Source organism: Danio rerio, chromosome 1, assembly GCF_052040795.2.
Source record: "Danio rerio strain M-AB ecotype USA chromosome 1, GRCz13ab, whole genome shotgun sequence".
Classification (NCBI taxonomy): domain Eukaryota; kingdom Metazoa; phylum Chordata; class Actinopteri; order Cypriniformes; family Danionidae; genus Danio; species Danio rerio.
The window spans coordinates 35,150,428-35,172,822 of NC_141021.1; the positions used below are offsets into that span (position 1 = coordinate 35,150,428).

Genomic DNA, 22,395 nt, shown 5'->3' on the forward strand with positions numbered 1-22,395 from the left:
TGCAGTTTATCATTGCTCACGACAAAGTGCTTTTTTATGCATTAAAAATAGATATGAATAAATGACATTTTATTTTAAAGACTCTGGTGCATTTATGCTGAAACACTTACAAAAAAGCAAACACTCATAAATGCCACTTCACAGTTTGAACTGTCTTGTCAGAGCAAAGACTGGAAGCGACTTCTCATAAAGGACACAGAGTCTGATGCATGGTTATAAGAGACAGATGCACGGAATTACGTCATCTTTTTCTACATCACTTCCTGAGATTTTGACACACTGTATATTTAAAACCCAGAGCATGAAAATAGTTTAACAAAGTGCAGAAAAATGTTGTGTCACAGTTTAAAGTGCCCATTACATAACTTTTGTTTAATGGTATCTTGTTTTATTTAGATTGTTTTACATGCATCTGAGGTAAAGAAAAAAATAATAATAGTGATAAATAATTAGGCAATGTAATGGCGCAGTAGGTAGTGCTGTCGCCTCACAGCAAGAAGGTCGCTGGTTCGAACCTTGGTTCAGTTGGCATTTCTGTGTGGAGTTAGCATGTTCTCCCTGCATTTGCGTGGGTTTCCCTCGGGGTGCTCCGGTTTCCCCGACAGTCCAAAGACATGCGGTTCAGGTGAACTGGGTAGGCTAAATTGTGTGTGTGTGTGTGTGTGTGTTTGTAATGCTATACTTGTGAGGACCAATTCATGACAAAACACCTTTTAAGTGAGGACATTTCGATAAAGTGAGGACAAAATTGAGGTCCTCACTTTATTTTGCTCAATAATGGCTCCAGGGGGGCTGGGCATCATGCTGTGGGAGTTTCCCAAATGTCCTTATTTTTATAGCAAATCATGACACTAGGTGTGTTTGCTTAATTCTCCTGAGCTCCCCCTAAAGGCAGACGGGTTTACGGCAGCTTTTTTTGATTGGCTGCAAGAGGATGACTCTTCACAGTTTCTGATTGGACGGTTCGCTCATTGTTCGGTCGGATTGATAGGCTGAATGATAGACCAATGGAATATGCTCTTTTTAGATGTTTTGACATTAAGACCATATATGTAAATGACAATGCGCTCACGTGGGCCGGATTAAAGGGATCGGTATAGCGGAAGACAGAGGCTGCATCAACACCACAGCACCTGCAAGGCCAGGTACATGACAAGGACAACACGACAGAGTAAGTCATGATTTTAATACTAATTCATTAATTATTAGCTCATGCTGTCGAGCAATTAAGTAACTAATTAAGTGTTGACTTATGAATTTGTATCTGAGTGCTGCCACAGTCAGCTGTTCCTCAGTGAACACCTTCATTCACCTCAGCTGATTAAGATATAACATAGAAAGATATTCAGCTGAGTTAAGTTTGTTAGTGAGCTGTTGAAGTCTGATTGTACCTGACGGAGAGATCGCTAATGACGGCTGAGAGAGAGAGAGAGAGAGAGAGAGAGAGAGAGAGAGAGAGAGAGAGCAGCGCAGCAGTGGGGGAGGGGAGCTGCTCTCTCTCTACTCCTCATCCATCAATTAATGAACTCTCATTAACAGCAAACAGCTGATTGACACTCAATGCACGATCATAATCACTAATAACATTTACACTTCAGTTTCTGATTATATTTGACTCAGTTTTATAACTTTTTTAAATTAAAAAAAGTATTTATTCCTAAAGCAGCATCCTGAATGCATCATGACTTAGAAACAACCTTAAAATAATGTTGTATATAATAATTATAACATAAGTTATAAAACATTATAATACTTCATACTTTTAACTACATATTTGTTCTCATAGCTTTCAAGAGTAAGCTAGATTAAACAGCAGAGTAAAACTGTATACTTTACATCTGCACAGTACTGAGCTGCATCATACTCTGCTTTTTCACACTGTTCTTGATTTTATTTTAAGGCAGATGTCTTCAACAGGTGTTTAAGTGTGACTACATTGACTGCTATAAGAGTTGACGAGTTAACAAGTGTTGGAGAGCAGGCGCCACCCCTCCCCCACTGCTCTGCTCTGCTCTGCTCTGCTCTGCTGGGGGATGGGGGAGGGGCGCTGCTGCTGATCACACACACACACAGCAGACTCTACACCTGTAAGCTGAGCTGGCCTTCATCAGCTCACAGTCACTGTGTGTATTTAAAACATCATATATTCATACATATTTATAAATATTAAGCCACTGATTATCAAGAAGTGGGGAAAAAATAGGACACAATGTTAAAATAAATTGATCTACATTTTTATATGTCCTAAACTATGATAAAACCTCCCAACTTCTCATTTTTGATCAAAGCATGTTTTTAACTTTGCAGACATTATTGCAGCATCATCAGACAGTCACTAAACTGCTATCAGGAGGATTTAACTAATCACATTCTCATGTTAGACATCATATTTTCACATGAACAACAATTCATCAACCACTGTAAAATATCAATGAAATATTTCAAAATCTACATCTGAATGAGCTGAGGAAAATCTGCATTTAGTCATTTTAGCTATCCAATGCACTGAATCTATGAGCAGTTATAATAATTAGGACACATGTTTGTTGTCATCACTTTGTAAAGCAGATTAAGACTGTTTGCTTTAGGTCTGCACAGTACTGAGCTGCATCATACTTTACACTTTCCCACACTGTCCTTGATTTTATTTTAAGGCAGATGTCTTCAACAGGTGTTTAAGTTTGACTACATTGACTGCTATAAGAGTTAACGAGTTAACAAGTGTTGGAGAGCAGGCGCCACCCCTCCCCCACTGCTCTGCTCTGCTCTGCTCTGCTCTGCTGGGGGATGGGGGAGGGGCGCTGCTGCTGATCACACACACAGCAGACTCTACACCTGTAAGCTGAGCTGGCCTTCATCAGCTCACAGTCACTGTGTGTATTTAAGACATCATATATTCTTACATATTTATAAATATTAAAACACTTTCCCACACAGCCCTGGCTTTATCTAATGGGCATTGTCTTAAACAGTTCTTGATATCCTGTAGCTGTTTAAAAGATTACTAAACTTCTCTTACTTTACATGAATCAGACAAATCCACTTAAAATCATTATGACCACATCACAGAACATTTCTCTGCTGGTATAATGCATCATACTCTTAAAGGCTTTGACCACAATTAGGCAAGTATTATAATGCATTGTAAGTTGTGAATATTTATCAGCTCAGATGCATTGTTAAATTATAAAGAGGCAAACAGAACTGTGAGAAATGTGTTCACTTCACCTCTAATCTAGCTGTTTTTGTTTTCAGCATGATATCTAAGAGACATGTTTGCATATCTCCTGTTAAATGTTCTCTGTGTTAGATTAATAAATTAATAGCTAGATTATTAGTTTTCTTTCATCTTTGAGTTGATGTAAAAATGTTTAATTACAGATGACAAAAAAGAAAAACCAAGAGTGATGAGGGGGAGCAAGATGGACAGAAGAGAGATGAGGAAGAGGAAATAAGCAATGCTTCTTATTTTGTTAGTGACATCTCTACAGAGGTAAGTTAAATGTTTCTAAAGTATGATCAAAAGATTTTCCCCCAAGAAAATGACATAAGCAATAAATATGAAGGCCTCATTTTGATCCTCTGTGAGTACACAGCCCCAGTGCCTGTCAATAAGTGATGTTTTATAAACAAATTTTATATATATATAAAATAAATTGCTTAAATTTAATAAGTAAATATATAGTAATAATAACACCAAGCTGATAAGAAATTTCAGCTCAGAAATCATCCAGAATCACACCTCTAGCTTACCCCATCTGTTTTCACAGCAATTTAACTTGCAATTTCACTCGATCTAAATGAAGGAACTCCTTTCAAAACCTTTGGCTACTCCTCAACGCTCCTTGCACTACCTTAAGTTCCTTTTAATTCTATCATTTAAGTTTTTCATAGAAATTAATTGTAAAAGTCAGTGGAAATGCCCCATCATTGCCCCCTTTTACTATTTTAAACCCTAAGCCTTTTCTAATCCTTGGTCTTTAATCCCACCAAGTAGTTATATCATAAGGTTGCCGCTGCTAGCAGTAAATTTACGTACACAGTGACTGCTGAAATTGACTGACTGAAATTTAAGCACAGTGACTGCTCCCACTGGATGCACCACCGCAACCATGCACCACCGCAAGCGCAGTGATCGCTCCTATAGGTGTCGCATACCTTATTGTCATGCATCTCCATAAGCGCAGTGACCGCTCCTACAGGAGTCACACACATTATTATGCACCACTGCATGCGCAGTGACAGCTCCCACGGGAGATGCTCACATTATTATTATGCACAAACGCTACTGCAGTGACCGCTCCCACTGCAGACAGACACCTTTTTATGCACCACTGCTAGTGCAGTGACCACTCTCACTGGGGACGCACACCCTTATTACACACTGCTGCTAGTGCAGTGACCGCTCCTATGGGAGACGCACACCTTAATACATACTGCTGCTAGGGCAGTGACCACTCATACAGGAGAAGCACACCTTATTATTATGCACCACTGCAAGTGCAGTGACCGCTCCCACTGGAGTCGTACACCTTATTATAATCCACTGCAAGCGCAGTGACAGCTCCAACTGGAGACGTACACCTTATTATTATAATCCACTGCAAGCACAGTGACAGCTCCAACTGGAGACGTGCACCTTATTATAATCAACTGCAAGTGCAGTGACCGGTTCAACTGGAGTCGTACACCTTATTATTATAATCCACTGCAAGTGCAGTGACCGGTCCAACTGGAGTCGTACACCTTATTATTATAATCCACTGCAAGTGCAGTGACCGGTCCAACTGGAGTCGTACACCTTATTATTATAATCCACTGCAAGTGCAGTGACCGGTCCAACTGGAGTCGTACACCTTATTATTATAATCCACTGCAAGTGCAGTGACCGGTCCAACTGGAGTCGTACACCTTATTATTATAATCCACTGCAAGTGCAGTGACCGGTCCAACTGGAGTCGTACACCTTATTATTATAATCCACTGCAAGTGCAGTGACCGGTTCAACTGGAGTCGTACACCTTATTATAATCCACTGCAAGTGCAGTGACCGGTTCAACTGGAGTTGTACACCTTATTATTATAATCCACTGCAAGTGCAGTGACAGCTCCAACTGGAGACGTACACCTTATTATTATAATCCACTGCAAGTGCAGTGACTGCTCCTCAGGAGACGCGTTCATGTTTTAATCTTGGTATAATATAAATAAATTGCTTTTGTGAGTACTGTAATCACTGCAGAGTACACTCTCGCTCTCGCTGACGCCGTATGCCTGAACTTCTGGCTCTATTCACGGCAAGCTGATCATATGGAAATGTGATTTGTAAAGTACTTAGTCAAAATACACTGACATGATTGACTTTTCTCACTACTACTACTGGTTATTTAACATTTAGCATAAACAATACTAAACTAGTTTTATTTCTTTAATATAGAGGCTCCGTCTACCTTTTTAAAAGCATCATATGTGTTTTTAGCCAGTCATCATCAGCTTTGTGGTTGTCACGCCCCTACACACACATGCCAGTCATCATCAGATATTATCATCAGTTTGTAATGGTGTAGTAGTGCAGGAAACCGTCATTTATTTCTCGTTTATTCATAATTCCATTATTCACATCCCATCGTCATTAGGATCATTATAAATTTTCCATTTAAAGTTGTTGTGCACCTCTCTAGTCAATATATCTGGCAAATCCAATGAACACAAGAATGCACAGTAATATTTTTAGAAACTTTATTCAGATCAAATCTGCAAATGCGTTTGAAGACCCACAACCAGAGAAAAATGACCACAATGTGAAATCTGTCAAATCATCTTACTGTAGATGTTTTTAGCTGTATTCAAATAACAGATCCCTGGACTAGGTACTAGCACTTAAATACAGTAATAATTACCCACTTTTTAAATGTGGGTTGATTTATAAGCAGCATCGCTTTTGCCTGGAGAGTTTTTGTTATGATAACAAACCAATTCTGCCTTCCAACATTGAGTTGCCTGTTGCTTTTTCCAGAAGACTCTAAAATGAAGAGACATGTCCATTGTCCATGTACCTCTGTCAGCCACCAGCGTCACCTCACTTAAACTGGTCAGTATGTGGTAATTTATTTCAGTGTGTTGTTGAATCTTCCTGTTGAAAGATAATAAATGAACACTGTTTTGTGCTGTTGTAATTCCAGAAGACTCTGATAATGAAGACACATGTCCCCGTACCTCTGTCTGCCACAAGCGTCACCTCGCTCAAACTGGTCAGTATCTGCTAGTTTACTTCAGTGTGTTGTAGATAGGGCTGGGCGATATTCAAAACAAAATGTATCACAATATCATGTTTCATATCATTCGATACCGATAATTATTGAATATTTTTTAATACATTTAGGAATATTAGGATTTTTTTATGTAACCACTTTATTTTAATTTACTAACATTACTAAGGCAGATAGTTTTAATAGCATTTAACTATGCGAACTATGCAAACATTAAAACAAAAGATCTCATAAACATACGTGTTGAAGAGACACTTAAACTTGATAAATATTATATTATATTTATATATATATATATATATATATATATATATATATATATATATATATTATATATAATTATATATAAATGTTAAGTGCAATGGTGAAGTGTAAACGCTGAACAATCAAAGCAAACTTTAAGGTAGATCAACATCTGTAAGGTGTGAATAATAATGATACCGTAAACCTCAAACTCTGTCAACAACACAAATTATGATCATCAAATCTGAGCTTTAGTAAAGGAACTAACCATCATTATTTAAACACACACTGCAACATTACAGATAGTGAAGTTAAATGATTACAATACCCCTATGCTGAAACTCTTTCAGATGTGGAGCTAGAGGCTGGGATGCACAAGAAAAGAAACCAAAAAGCCACTCTGGCTCTGCATCCATTTAATTTACAATCTCCTCACTGCTGCCAGCCGCCGCACTCATTTTCACATGTGTTGTTATTCTGACCTGAAGTAATAAGCGCAAGCACGTGGTTTCGGTTTCCTTGACCATTTACAATGGGCTCGCGCTCCCCTGGCGTTTCTCGTAACTAGGTGACCATCAAGCGTTTTGTCAGAGGATGACAAACAGAGACCATTGCTGCAGCTCCAGTGCAAGTTTATGGAGAAAAGTATAAGGCTCTGCAGTGTTGGGATGCGCTGTGTTTGTCTGAGGTCATTAGTCTGCCGTTATTACTGAAATGTGTGTATTCCATACAAAGTTTGAAGTAGATTGGTTACGGTGCGCTCACGGCATTCGGAAAAGTTTAGATGTTTTTAACTAGCGTTACGTGTGCGGCGCTTGCATAACATGTGCGACCATTGGAAATGACAAACTGAGACCCTAAGCTTATTGGCACTGCTTCCAAGGCGCGCGCTCAGCAGACACATTTTAATAAAACTGTAGCGATTCATACCGAAACTACACACCAAATCTTTTTTATTGATATTGACAACGATGTTCAGTCAATAAATATCGATACCGATTTTACCACCCAGCCCTAGCTGTAGAATCTGCGTGTTGACAGATAATAAATAAACAGTGTCTTGTGCTGTTGTGATTTCAGAAGACTCTGATAATGAAGACACATGTCCCCGTACCTCAAGTTCTGTCATCACTGGCCAGAATCAGGAGATCATTCAAATGATGACAGGTAACGCAGAAGGATCACTCAGTTGCTCTCCTGCAAAACAAACACACTCATTGATCTTAAGAACTGAGCCTTTTCATTTGTTCCCTAAGGATTGACTGCTCATAAATTTAAATTCAGTCACCAAAATGTAGATTAGGCTTAGATTAAACTTGAATCTGAAAATCAAGTCTGATTACTGCTTGTCTAACTGTTAGTTGGTGAAACTAGTATTTAAGAGAAAGTCTTAAGGGGATTAATTCACCCAAAAATGTCATTTGTTGTTAATTTACTCACCTTCAGTCCATCCAAGATGGTGACTTTAGTCCTTCAGCCTCAATGCTGTCGTCAGTTATTTACAGCAGTTCCTTTACTGTTCATCACTTACTCTAAATGCAATAACATCACAGTAGTTCTTGCATTTTGGTGATTGGCTAGTTTATTTTGACGATTGAGGGTTTAATCAGGTTATTGTGTGGTATTAATGAAGGGTTTGATGAGCGCTGGTGTCTGAGTGTGAGATTTTCAAGCTGTTTCCTCACCGTTTCTTTGATCATTTTAACATGCACACCTCACATTAGTGCAGCACGTAGTGAATTGATGAACTAAATGATCAACAGGCTCTATATTATGATTTGGCATATAGTTAAAACAACTAATGTGATATTGCACACAACATATATCACAATATAATATGTGTGTGTGTGTGTGCTCCCCTAATTTACACAATTTTTGACCTTTTGTTTTTCAGGACAGAAGGCTGCAGTGAGGCCTAGGACAGCTGATGAGCAGGCTGCTGCAGTGAAGGCAACCCTGGACAACCCTTTGTTCTGAAAAAATCTCCAGGAAAAGTGGGCAGGCAGGCTTACCTTCAAAACAATCCATTTATTCCCTCCAGACCCTGGATTAACGTAAACGACTTTTGTTTATAAGACAATCCAGTCCAAGAAAAGAAGAATAATTTGAGCACATCACTGTTCTGTTTAAGTTTGCTGCATGGGAACACATCTCTTAGTTTCTCTGCTGTGTTCCTTTTATTTAAAACCTTTTGATTCTCTTATTGAGCATTGAGTCACTACTCAACATTTCTGTAAAATTCAGAAAATGGTGATAAAATATGGTCAAAAGTTAAGCTGTGTTAGAATAAATTAATCTTGATGTTGTAGAATAACTGATAGAAATGTACACTATAATTAAAACTATTTACACAATTGTCTGTAGTTGGCTCTTAATGTCAGCCTGTAGTGTCTGCTGTAAACTTTCAGTATTTTCAGACTCAGACTGATTGGCTAAAGCACAGGCGATGTAGCAGATTCCCCAGTCCCTGATAGCTTTAATCCACTGGATGTGGAGGTTTTGGGTGTATTATGTCAGTTTACTGTGCTCCACATTTACATCAATACACTATAGTATCTTATAATAACTAGTTATATATTTATATGTATATATTATTCAGACACCAGATTTTATTTGTATACACGTATGTACAATCGGATGGATGGATGGATGGATAGAAACATGCATGCATGCATGCATACATACACGGCACATTCTACCAGAAACATACATGATCTCTCCCTGAAATAAAAACAAATACAGCGAATAAAAAGTATTTCATTCCAAACAAATGTCTAAAATGGCCTGATGGTTGATTTTTGTGAGTGGTTCTGTAAAGGAATATGTCATTCATTTGGTTTCTTAGATTTTTTTTTTCATTAAAAGCACTAAAATGTACAAGGCCTGTCATTGTCCTCAGCCCAGTTTAAACCTGCAGCTTTAAGAGTTTTGTTGTGCTAAATACTTATTTAAAAAACTTTATTGAAATAATAAATTCCACAAGTAATTTTATTTATTATTTGTAAAATAATTTTACAGTTGTCCCCATGCTTCTGTCAGACCATGTCACATTTATATATATATATACACACACACACACATATATATATATATATATATATATATATATATATATATATATATATATATACACACATGTATATATATTTATTTATATATATATATATATATATATATATATATATATATATATATATATATATATATATATATATATATATATATAACACGCACATGTGGTGCCTGACTAGTTATTTATTACTATAAAAATGCTTGGAAGAAAGGCTGTGCCTTTGAACATTCTGGTCATGAAAGTATAATTTCATAAATAATCATAAATGTTTCTTAATTGTATTTAATTCCATATTAAAAACTGAAGGTTATAAATAAATAGGCTACAGATAGAGAGAGAACTATGTGGTAAAATATAACTCATTCACACATTAAAATGAGTTTCACTTAACACTTAATGAGATCGCTGTAAATAGGTTACACAGGAAAGCATGTAAAGGTGACTTTCTCTTGTCGCATATGTGTTTATTTGGTCGTTTAAGGTGTTAATATCGTCAGTAAAAGTATCAAGAAGCAGTATTTAAAGTTTGACGCAGCTCACAATTAGTTAGGTAACGTGAGCAGATGCGCAAATTTCACGCAATTTACGCTACGTTGAGAATGACGTCATCAGACATTTCCCGGGAAAAGATGGATCGGTATAGTAGGAGGATGGCGGCACTGCGGTCTCACCATAAGAAATGTGAAGAAAGGTACAAGGCAAAAATGAGGACCGAGACATATGACAACAATTTACAGAATGGGGTAAGTAATGGTTTATATTATTCAATATATGTTCCGTGTTTATAACTATGGGTTACATGATTGCTAACTTAGTTATATACTAGATGCTTCGTCGAGTCCTCTTTATCTAAACACTGGCCTGCCAACTCTCGAGCCTTCGACAGTATTCTCACGCCAAAAACCCCTTCGTCAAGCAAATAGCCTCTTATAAAGTCAGCTATAAAAGCAAAAATCCCCTTCTTCAAGTATATAGATGCGTGTAACACCTGCCCAGTGAAGCTTGTTAGTGTTTAACGTTACTGGCTATTGCGTGGATCCAGTCAGAGGCAAACCTGACCAAGTGATTTAAGTATACCAATCATTCTTGATATTTTTTTTTATTTGGCATCAGGGAGGTTCTATAATTAGAAGCAGTGAGAAAAATCATAATGTCACCACACAAATCAGGGCTTTTTGAAACCAATAAGTTGTGCCACACTTGGGGAGGGAGAAAATTCTCACTCCAACCTAAAACCAAAAGTTAGCAGCCCTGCTAAACGTTACATTATTGTACACGTTGTACTGTAAATCGCTTTATGCATTTTTTGCATGTAATGTTTAAACTTGATTAAATGATAGTCGTATGAGTTGTTACATCTATGTTAATGTTTAAACTTGATTAATTGGGGGAGGGGAGGTTGTGCCAAAGGGTGTGGGGGACATCAAAATCTTCCTGTAAAAACATTTTAATATAAAAGAAAAAAATGTCTGTAGTCTGACAGTATCATGCCTTCAAATGTGTTTATCTTTTCATATTTGTCTTTAATACATATTAAACATTGATTATTACAGATCCCCTACAAAGTGAATAACTCCCCATTTACAAAATAATATGTTTATGTTCAGGCCTTGTACACTAAAAAACAATGTTTTGTTTGAACTTTTACTGCTGATTTGAGTACTCTATATATTATAATACAAAGATTAAATAGAAGGCATGTATTTTGATGTCCTAAAATGTTTTACAAATTAAACAAGTAAAACACATGGGTATTTGTATAAAATTATACTTTAAATCTAATTTCTGAGATGAGCATCAAATGTTGATTTCACCTATTATTTTTTTATAACGGTTAATGTTTTTATTTGTCCAGATTTAATAAATTAAGGTCATATTTTCACACAATGTTATTACATTAAATTAAACAACTTAATGTAGAATATAAGAAGAAATAGGGGTATAAACAACATATAAATATATGTAGTATACTGTAGCATAACAGTCAATAGGTCAATAAATCGATAATTAGACATACACAAATAATAAGATGAGTAATACATGTGCACGTCTACATCAACGCATTAATGTCATAGTATGTCAGTAAGAGCTGAGGAATTATCAGCAAAACACAAGTGGGGCTGGGTAAAATGTTGCACTGCGTTGTAGACAATAGCCGTGTTTAAGTGTGTGAGGTGCTGCACATACTGATCAGTTAGGACATCAGTGATTGTCAAACACAGCTGATATTATAATTTTACCATAGAAATTGCCACTACAACCATCACCTCATCTGAGGCCGTACTCACACTAGGTACAGTTGCCTTGAACCAGGCCAAAGCATGCTTGTCCCCCCTCCCGTCTCCCCCGACAGCCCGCACTGACACCACAATCGGGCCTGGGCACACTTACGTCATCGCTGTTGTGCTGTTCAGTGAGAAGCACTCTCTCACTCAGCAGCACAGTGGAGATTTCTCTAGTTATATCGTGTCAATGGTTTGATATGCAGTGATATTCAGTCAGATATTTCGCCAAACAGTCCTTAGGGATGCGGGGACACGCAGTCAGATATTTCACTGAACAGATCCGCCACTTTTGGCGCTCATAATCATAATGCGCAGCTGTCGTTCAGTGAGGGGTTTGCGTCTTTAATATACTACGGCAGTTTGCGATCACTAAACAGTAAGAATGCTTAATAAATCCATATGAAACAGCTCCTTAAAGTCACGTCTCGCTTTCGGTTTCGGGCTTTGCCCAAGTGAACCGCGCTCAGGCACACCTCTTCCAACCGGGCCAGGGCCGGCCAAGTAAACCGTGCTTGAGCCCAATTCAGCGCACTCACACTTCTCAAACTGTCCGGGAAACGGGCCTGGCCACGGTACAGATGGCATAGTGTGAGTAGACCCTAATACAGCCAGAATTAAGTCATAGTATTTGACAACCAGTCCTTCTCCTTCAAGCGTCATGCTGGTTACCACTTTACAATATTGGGAAGATTAGGCCTTTTTTATTTAGTTATCTTCTTATTTGTCAGTGAAAACATGACACAATGACAAAATTATTTGTCAATAACATGTTTTCACTGACAAAAAAAAAGAAAATAAAACAAAAAGAAATAAACAGTCCTATTTAAACCTGCTAAAATGTCAAAGTTAAATATTTATATTTTCTTAACAGGAACAATCAAACGACAAAGGTGAGGTGCCAACAGAGAACGGGTCTGCTGAGAAGAGTGACATAGACACAGAGAACGGGTCTGCTGAGAAGAGTGACATAGACACAGAGAACGGGTCTGCTGAGAAGAGTGACATAGACACAGAGAACGAAACCAGTAAACAGGACTCAAGTGAATCAGAAACATGTAGTGAATATGTTCCATCAGACAAAGAGAGCACTGCTGATGAGCTTGATTCAGAAAGGGAGTCAGGGGTGCAATTAAACACTATTGACACATTGATTCCTTCAGATAAGGATTCTTTACATACAAGCAAGAAAAAAAAAAAGATGACAATCAAAACAACTGTTAATTGTCCCAAAGGCACAAGAAAATGGAACAAAAAGCAGTACTGTTTGTACTGTCAGAAACCCCAGAGCAAGATATCACGACACCTTGAAAATCGGCATGCCAATGAACCTGAGGTTTCAAAAGCTTTCTCTTTTCCAAAACACTCTAAAAAAAGAAAAGATCTTCTAGAGGGAATTCGAAATAAAGGGAACTATTTTCACAATGTAGAGGTTTTGGAAAACAAAGATGGAGAAATTGTAACTTGGCGTCAACCAACCGTGGCTGCAGACATTTCAGATTTTCTTCCTTGCCCTCAGTGTCTTGGGTTTTTCATGAAGAAAGATTTATGGAAACACTCAAAGGCATGCAGAGCAGAGAACGTTGTTAAACGAAAAAAAGGAGAGAGAGTGCGGTCCACTGCAGCTTGCCTTCTACCTATGGGGTCAGACACCCCTGCTGGTATTAGAACACTTTTGATGGGTATGCGTGAGGACAGTATCGCCAAAGCAATAACCGAGGATCGCTTGATCATGTTGTTTGGCGAGTCCATTTATACAAAGTGCGGCCACGACCGAGCTCAGCACCCATACATTGTACAAAAAATGCGAGAACTTGCAAGGTTTATGGTTAAGGTGAAAGAGCTATCTAAGTCAGTGGAAACACTTGAGAAACTGTGTGTTCCTCAAAACTTTGTTCTGGCGATCACTGCATGCAAGGAGGTAAGCAGCTACAATGCTGAATCAAATCTTTTTAAAACTCCTTCTTTAGCTCTCAAAATTGGTTACTCATTAAAGAAGGCATGTCAGGTAAGCTTAGGCCAGAGTCTTATGTCTGGAGACACTGAGACAGAAAGGAATGTAAAAAACTTCATCAAACTTATTGACAGTCACTGGAGAACCAATATTTCAAGCAAGGCTCTCAACACCCTTCAGCAAGCCAGATGGAATAAGGGTGATACCATACCGCTTACTGCAGATGTCATGGCATTACAGAAACACTTGAGAAAGCAGGAGGAGGTGTCAAAAGAAAAACTAAGGAAAAATGCAAACGCTGCTGACTGGAAAGTTTTAGCAGAAACAATACTTTGTCAGATTATTTTGTTCAATAGGAGACGTGAAGGAGAGGCTTCTAAACTACTCCTTACAGTTTATGAAAAGAGGAATGTGAAGCCTGCCAACCAGGATGTTGTTAAATCTCTGACTAAGTTAGAGCAGCAACTGTGCAGTGAATTGACTAGATTGGAAATTCGAGGAAAAAGAGGGAAAAAAGTACCAGTACTACTGACCAAAGACATGGTTGACTCACTTGATCTTTTAATTGGAAGCAGAGAGAAAGTTGGGGTCACAAAAGACAATCCTTATGTTTTTGCAAAAGTTGAGTGTTCAGCCCATATTCGTGGGTCAGACTGTCTACGAAAATATGCAGCAGTGTGTGGTGCCAAAGACCCAAAAAGCCTGACTTCAACCCAACTGAGAAAACAAGTGGCAACTCTGTGTCAGATTATGAACTTAAAAGATAATGAGCTTGACCAGTTAGCTAAATTTATGGGTCACGACATACGCGTTCACCGCGAATATTACAGATTGTCGGAAAACACCATACAACTAGCAAAAGTAAGCAAGTTGCTGTTGTCTCTAGAGAAGGGGTCTGGAGTATACAAAGGAAGATCTTTGGAGGAAATCCAGTTTAGCACTGATGGTAAGTACAGTGGATTTAGTTTGTTTTTTACTACAGTAACTTAAAGTAATAGTAATACTGTTTTTAATATTTTTTCTTTTAGATTTTTAATATTTGATTTCTGTCTTGGCTTATTTCTAAACAACCCTTTCTTGTTGGCTTTCTTACTGTCTTTAAATAAGACACAGCATTTAAAAAATGATGAACACTTAATTTGTTCAAAAATAAATGTGAAATGAATAAATTAGCATAAAACTGCACCAGTCAAGATGACTCGCAGTACCCAAATTATAGTGTTAATCAGTTTAAAGTGGTCATACAAACCTTGCAAAAAAGTGCCAGAGAGCTTTGTAATATGTTTAATGAGCTTGATCTGTTTTTATGTATATTTCTCTTGAGGCAAATTTTTTTGTGTGTGTCTGACAGTGACTGGAGAAGAACTAAGTCAAACTACAGATATGGGTAAGTATTATTGTGATTTTATCATAAGCTATGAACTGAAAGTTTGCTTGTTTAATCCATAAAAGGTGCCAACATTAACTTTTCAAAATTGTTGTTATATTTAGATGAGGAGGAACACACTTCTGCTTCAAGAAAATCCATCAGTCACTCTTCTCAACACAAACGACAAAGTTCTGACACAGGTGAGTCGTCATGAACCAACAATGTATGCGTCGTTAAAAATTGTGTTCTGATGTTCGTTTACTAAAGCATTCAAACAAACTGTTTATTGTCGTTATATTTAGATGAGAAGGAACACACTTCTTCAAGAAAATCCATCAGTAAATCATCTAAACGCAAACGACAAAGTTCTGACACAGGTGAGTTGTCATGAACCAACAATGTATGCGTCGTTAAAAATTGTGTTCTGATGTTCGTTTACTAAAGCATTCAAACAAACTGTTTATTGTCGTTATATTTAGATGAGAAGGAACACACTTCTTCAAGAAAATCCATCAGTAAATCATCTAAACGCAAACGACAAAGTTCTGACACAGGTGAGTCGTCATGAACCAACAATGTATGCGTCGTTAAAAATTAAATGTCAGTACAGCGTTTTGAACATGTCAACTGTTTATTGTTGTTAGCTGTTAAAGTGCTCACAGAAGTTGAGGAGGAACACACTTCTGCTTCAAGAAAATCCGTCAGTAAATCATCTAAACGCAAACGACAAAGTTCTGACACAGGTGAGTTGTCATGAACCAACAATGTATGCGTCGTTAAAAATTGTGTTCTGATGTTCGTTTACTAAAGCATTCAAACAAACTGTTTATTGTCGTTATATTTAGATGAGAAGGAACACACTTCTGCTTCAAGAAAATCCGTCAGTCACTCTTCTCAATGCAAACGACAAAGTTCTGACACAGGTGAGTCGTCATGAACCAACAATGTATGCGTCGTTAAAAATTGTGTTCTGATGTTCGTTTACTAAAGCATTCAAACAAACTGTTTATTGTCGTTATATTTAGATGAGAAGGAACACACTTCTTCAAGAAAATCCATCAGTAAATCATCTAAACGCAAACGACAAAGTTCTGACACAGGTGAGTTGTCATGAACCAACAATGTATGCGTCGTTAAAAATTGTGTTCTGATGTTCGTTTACTAAAGCATTCAAACAAACTGTTTATTGTCGTTATATTTAGATGAGAAGGAACACACTTCTTCAAGAAAATCCATCAGTAAATCATCTAAACGCAAACGACAAAGTTCTGACACAGGTGAGTCGTCATGAACCAACAATGTATGCGTCGTTAAAAATTAAATGTCAGTACAGCGTTTTGAACATGTCAACTGTTTATTGTTGTTAGCTGTTAAAGTGCTCACAGAAGTTGAGGAGGAACACACTTCTGCTTCAAGAAAATCCGTCAGTAAATCATCTAAACGCAAACGACAAAGTTCTGACACAGGTGAGTTGTCATGAACCAACAATGTATGCGTTGTTAAAAATTGTGTTCTGATGTTCGGTTACTAAAGCATTTAAACAAACTGTTTATTGTCGTTATATTTAGATGAGAAGGAACACACTTCTTCAAGAAAATACGTCAGTAAATCATCTAAACGCAAACGACAAAGTTCTGACACAGGTGAGTCGTCATGAACCAACAATGTATGCGTCGTTAAAAATTGTGTTCTGATGTTCGTTTACTAAAGCATTCAAACAAACTGTTTATTGTCGTTATATTTAGATGAGAAGGAACACACTTCTTCAAGAAAATCCATCAGTAAATCATCTAAACGCAAACGATTAAGTTCTGACACAGGTGAGTCGTCATGAACCAACAATGTATGCGTTGTTAAAAATTGTGTTCTGATGTTCGTTTACTAAAGCATTTAAACAAATTGTTTATTGTCGTTATATTTAGATGAGAAGGAACACACTTCTTCAAGAAAATTTGTCAGTAAATCATCTAAACGCAAACGACAAAGTTCTGACACAGGTGAGTCGTCATGAACCAACAATGTATGCGTCGTTAAAAATTAAATGTCAGTACAGCGTTTTGAACATGTCAACTGTTTATTGTTGTTAGCTGTTAAAGTGCTCACAGAAGTTGAGGAGGAACACACTTCTGCTTCAAGAAAATCCGTCAGTAAATCTGCACATAAAAACAGACTTTTAGAATCAGGTCAGTAGTCAATATGTAAATTATGTTTTACAAATAAACATTGTATGTGTAATACTGTTAAACTTACATGTTGTTGTAATTTCCAGTAGAGTTCTCAGAGGATGAATCTTTCATGCAACCATCTATAAAATCTGGTCAGTATTTACATTATATTTATATTTTTATTTAAACTTAAGACAAAGCACATAAAGGAGCTTTTAATTGGAAGCAGCTTGCCTGAAACTTCAGTAAATTATGTTTTAGATGGTCACAGTTTGATACATTTTGTTTCTATATTAGTTAGGTATATTAATAATACACACCATTGCCTGAGTCAGTTTAAATTCCTTATTTAGCTTTAGCTGTCACAGCAAGAAAAAGAATTTCATGTGCGCTACATAATTCACATGATTGTGAATTTACCACGTCCCAAACTGCTATTAAGTTTGTCAGACATCAGCAGTGCATATACTAATCAACGTATGATGTATTGCAGGATTTTTTTTAAGAATATTTTTATAAATTGCTCTTGTGTTCCTTTGATATCATAAGCTAATTTCACAAACTTAACATTACAACATCATAATAATGTATGCAAACTCCAGTCTAGATAATGAAGTAATACTATGCTGTGGGGAGTGGGGACAATGGCATCATAAAAAAAGGCCTTGAGGTTTAACTGACTTGAAAGCTTTGCTGTCTCTCAGTGATTAGAGCACTGTGCTAGTGACGCCAAGGTCAGGGGCGAAAAGCCATTATCGTCAAAAAAGATATGCAGTAAGACCTTTCAAAAATCCGTGATTTGAATATTGTGTAATGAATTTAATTGATGTTCATTATGAATCAAATTAATTAAAAGGCATTCAGGACGCATCAAGTCGTAACACTGAATCTGGATTCTCACATACAGTCATGGACAAAATTGTCACCCTTGGTAAATAGTGGCAAAGACGGCTGTAAAAATAAATCTGCAGTTTTTCCTGTTGTTCTTTTAATCAAGTAATCAGCAAAATGATAACATTTTCATTGAAGTTATACAATTTAACGTGAGGGGAATATAACGTTATGAATTTTTTTTTTCTCTGGCCATAATTGTTGGCACCCTTGTATTCAAAACTTTCTGCAACTTCAGTTTGCATGAAAAACAGCTCTGATTTTTTCCCCTTCATGCCTGACAAGGTTTGTGAATACTCATTTTCCATAGGAACTGGGAGGTTTATGGCAGAATCAAAAAATTTTTTTAATCTGTTGGTTATCTTTTGGCTGTTTTGATATAAAATATGATGACATTTCATCACCTTAGAATTACAAGGTTCTATCTGCATCTTGAATGATTTTGAGATACTGAGCTTCAAAGTTTTTGCAATCCATAGCAAACAGTATGTGTAACATTTGTTTTTTTTAATTAAAATGTAAACAACTTATAAAAACATTCCATAATGTCATTTAATAAGAATATGTCAATAACTCAATTTTGTCAAAAATGTCAGATAAAACCTCATAATTCTATGGTTACGATATATCTGAACAAGATGTCTTGGACCTTCGTTGTACAATTAGATGGAAGAAACCACATGGGAAAGCTATTCTGTTGTCGGAAGATCTGCCCACTGGCCTCTGTCCATTATGGCCTCCTAACCCTCCCCATATCCTAATTGGCTTTATCACTCTCTCTCCTCTCCACCTATCAGCTGGTGTGTGGTGTGTGGTCTAGCGCAAAAATGGCTGCCGTCGCGTCATCCAGGTGGATGCTGCACACTGGTGCTATCCCTGTGTGTACCAAACCTTTAATGTGTTCTAGCTTAGGGTTAGGGAAATAAAATGAGGAAAAAAAAATCTAATTTCTAATGGCGATAGAAGCCAGTCCTGGCTGAAGTTCCAGTATGGTAAATTACTATAGTGTAGTTGGGTTTTGCATGACAGCAGATGATTGGTTTCTTTAACAGTGTCTAAAATGACTTGTTTTGATGGAGATGTAGTTTTCCTTTATTTTTACTATTAAAAAATAAAAAATTCTGCAATTTTACATCTGTGATCTTTATAGAGTATTTGGTCTCTTAAATTGTTTTCCTTGCTGCACATAAAGACAATATTGACACACATCATGTTTCAATCAGATATTTAACATCTCCAGTCCATTAAACTTCTTTATTTCCCTGATGTTGGAAATGAGAATATTTAATTTTTAAGTATTTTCTTAAAGCCACTTTGTATTATGTAAAGATCAACAATCTTTTGCTGTACATCAAAAGTATATTATTTGGTTTTACCCTTTGTGACAAATGATTAGATTGGTTTGGGCTTTGTGTTACTAATATTAACTTATTAATCTTTGCAAAAAGACGTCATGACCAGACAACATCATGTTTCCTGTCACCATGGTGTGCTAAGAAATTGAAACCTTCAATAAAATTATATTTAGGAGATAATTTACTCATAAGAATTTCTAAGGGTGCTTATAATTGTGGCCAGGGAGTATTAAAGAAAAAATTCATAAAGTTATATTTCATCTCTGTCACACTTTATTTTGATGGTCCGTTTGTTTAATTTAAGATACATGCCAACTAATTCCCATTAGATTATAAGTTGACTGTAAGGTTGGGCTTGGGGTTAGAGTTAGTGTAAGTTGACATGTACTTGCAAGGTTTCTTATAGTCAGTTAAATGTTTGTTGAAAGAGCAGTATCAGCACATATTAAGCAAACAGTCTACTAATGCTCAAATGGACGATCAAAATAAAGTGTTACCTTCATCTTACATTAAATCGTTTAAGATTAATACGTTAGAATTTTGCTGAATTTTAATCTAAAAGAGCTCAAGGAGAAACCATGCAGATTTATTTTTACAGCTGTCTTTGCCCATATTTACCAAAAGTGGCAATAATTTTGTCCATGACTCTAAATCTTTCAGATTCATACATATAGCAACAACATTTGCAAGGATTTGGTTTGTTAATTTCGTCTTTTTGTTTGTTTGTTTTAGGAAAGAAAGCCCCTAAGAGGCCATGGAGTCCCGAGGAACAGTTGGCCGTAAAAGATACAATGCGCAAGTTTCTTGCATTAAGAAAAGTACCTGGGATGGCAGATTGCCTGTCATGTCTGGACAAAAATCCTGTTCTAGGCTCAAGATCGTGGCGTGACATAAAAAACTTTGTACATAATACGATTCAGAGTATGAAAAAGAAACTTGCCACAATTACTTATTAGGTGCTGGAGTAAAATTTTATTTTAGTTACTATTTTTTGTTTCTTAAGGTAAATGACATTATTAGCATTTCTACAGAAATTATGTTTTAAGAGTCCACCTTTATATTGTACATTTGTACTTCATTACAAATCATTTACTTACAGTGGTCTTGTTTAATGAGGTTCGTACTTGATGTTCGAGAAATCAGTCGACTTTTGTGTTAGGTCGGAACTCAAAGCACTTTATTTACAGTTGTCTTGCTCAATGCGGCCTGTACTGAGATCGAGAAATCAGTCGACTTTTGTGTTATGTTACAAGTCAAAGCACTTTATTTACAGTGGTCTTGTTTAATGAGGTTCGTACTTGATGTTCGAGAAATCAGACGACTTTTGTGTTAGGTTAGAACTCAAAGCACTTTATTTACAGTTGTCTTGCTCAATGCGGCCTGTACTGAGATCGAGAAATCAGTCGACTTTTGTGTTATGTTACAAGTCAAAGCACTTTATTTACAGTGGTCTTGTTTAATGAGGTTCGTACTTGATGTTCGAGAAATCAGACGACTTTTGTGTTAGGTTAGAACTCAAAGCACTTTATTTACAGTTGTCTTGCTCAATGCGGCCTGTACTGAGATCGAGAAATCAGTCGACTTTTGTGTTATGTTACAAGTCAAAGCACTTTATTTACAGTGGTCTTGTTTAATGAGGTTCGTACTTGATGTTCGAGAAATCAGACGACTTTTGTGTTAGGTTAGAACTCAAAGCACTTTATTTACAGTTGTCTTGCTCAGTGCGGCCTGTACTGAAATAAAAAAATTTGCAACATTGTTATGTTGGATTTTTTCCCCCTCAACTGTTTGATGCATTGTCTTTATTAATAGATTTCAATTTTAAATAATTTTATGTTTGATTATCATTCCAAAATTGTTTGTGGAACTCAAACTCAGGATAATACCATTTAGAGTTGTCCCTTGCATTTAGGCTATTCATCATGCTATAAGATAATGCTATAATAATAATAATAATCAAATAATTTTAAAAAATCAAATAATCAAAGTCGGCGACGCAATAGTAGTGCTGTCGCCTCACAGCAAGAAGGTCGCTGGTTCGAGTCCCGGCTGGGTCAGTTGGTGTGTCTTTGTGGAGTTTGCATGTTCTCCCTGTGTTGGCGTGGGTTTCCTCCGGGTGCTCCGGTTACTGTCTAAACACATGCGCTATGGGGGATTGGGTAAACTAAATTATTCGCAGTGTATGAGTGTGTATGGATGTATGGAAGGGCATCTGCTGCGTAAAACATAAGCTGGATAAGTTGGCGGTTCATTCCGCTGTGGCGACCCCGGATTAATAAAGGGACTAAGCCGACAAGAAAACAAATGATCAAAGTCGTTTATGTTCGTTTGTAGCATTATAAATGTGACAAACCTGAAAATAGCCCTACTTGACTATGAAAAATCATTTACTAACAATTAAAATAATGCTATATGAACTTTAAAAAAAATGCTATTAAAAGAGACCTCACATAAGTATTTGATCCACCAAATGCTGACATATGTGCTGCAAGTATTGTAAAAACCTTTGGTAGAAACTTTGATTACATGGTAAGGTTGATAATTTCATGGAATTGCTCACAGATCTCTCATCCAAATGTCTATAGGTAATGTAAAGTTTTCATTTTAGATGTGACATTATAATAATATTTAAATGCTTTAATATTTATTTTAACAGACAATATGGCAATATTTATTAAAAGACAAGACACTGAAAAAAGCACTTTGCCAAACCGCTTTTATTGTTTATTGCTTGTCAAGTTTGGACCCGGAAGTGGTAATGATTGACGTCACATTTAAAAATCATTGTCGGACC

At 36.7% G+C, this 22,395-nt stretch overlaps 2 protein-coding genes and 1 long non-coding RNA gene across 15 annotated transcripts in view; all 3 read left to right on the forward strand.

The window, feature by feature from the left end:
- Positions 1–22,395, forward strand: part of nlgn4xa (neuroligin 4 X-linked a) — a 188,390-nt gene that overhangs the window by 31,762 nt on the left and 134,233 nt on the right.
- On the forward strand, positions 1,076–8,866 carry LOC147846896 (uncharacterized). 2 transcript variants are annotated; one of them, XR_015476662.1, is made up of 6 exons: positions 1,076–1,171; positions 3,382–3,493; positions 6,017–6,091; positions 6,183–6,251; positions 7,593–7,679; positions 8,407–8,866. It is a non-coding gene; the product is annotated as an uncharacterized LOC147846896 (long non-coding RNA). The 2 variants fall into 2 exon arrangements; XR_015476663.1 differs by having other exon boundaries at positions 6,020–6,091.
- Positions 10,209–21,385, forward strand: LOC147846897 (uncharacterized). 9 transcript variants are annotated; one of them, XR_015476656.1, is made up of 18 exons: positions 10,209–10,328; positions 12,742–14,767; positions 15,173–15,208; positions 15,313–15,390; positions 15,493–15,567; positions 15,670–15,744; positions 15,835–15,933; positions 16,036–16,113; positions 16,216–16,290; positions 16,393–16,467; positions 16,558–16,656; positions 16,759–16,833; positions 16,936–17,010; positions 17,113–17,187; positions 17,278–17,373; positions 17,463–17,507; positions 20,334–20,760; positions 20,935–21,385. XR_015476656.1 is itself a non-coding variant. In XM_087237311.1 (17 exons), exons 1-17 carry the CDS (start codon positions 10,215–10,217, stop codon positions 20,555–20,557), a joined length of 3,423 nt encoding a protein of 1,140 aa, XP_087093437.1. In that variant the 5' UTR covers positions 10,209–10,214; the 3' UTR covers positions 20,558–21,385. The 9 variants fall into 9 exon arrangements, 6 of the variants coding, with proteins under 6 accessions (XP_087093437.1, XP_087093438.1, XP_087093439.1 ...); XM_087237311.1 differs by having other exon boundaries at positions 17,460–17,507; positions 20,334–21,385; XM_087237312.1 differs by having other exon boundaries at positions 20,334–21,385.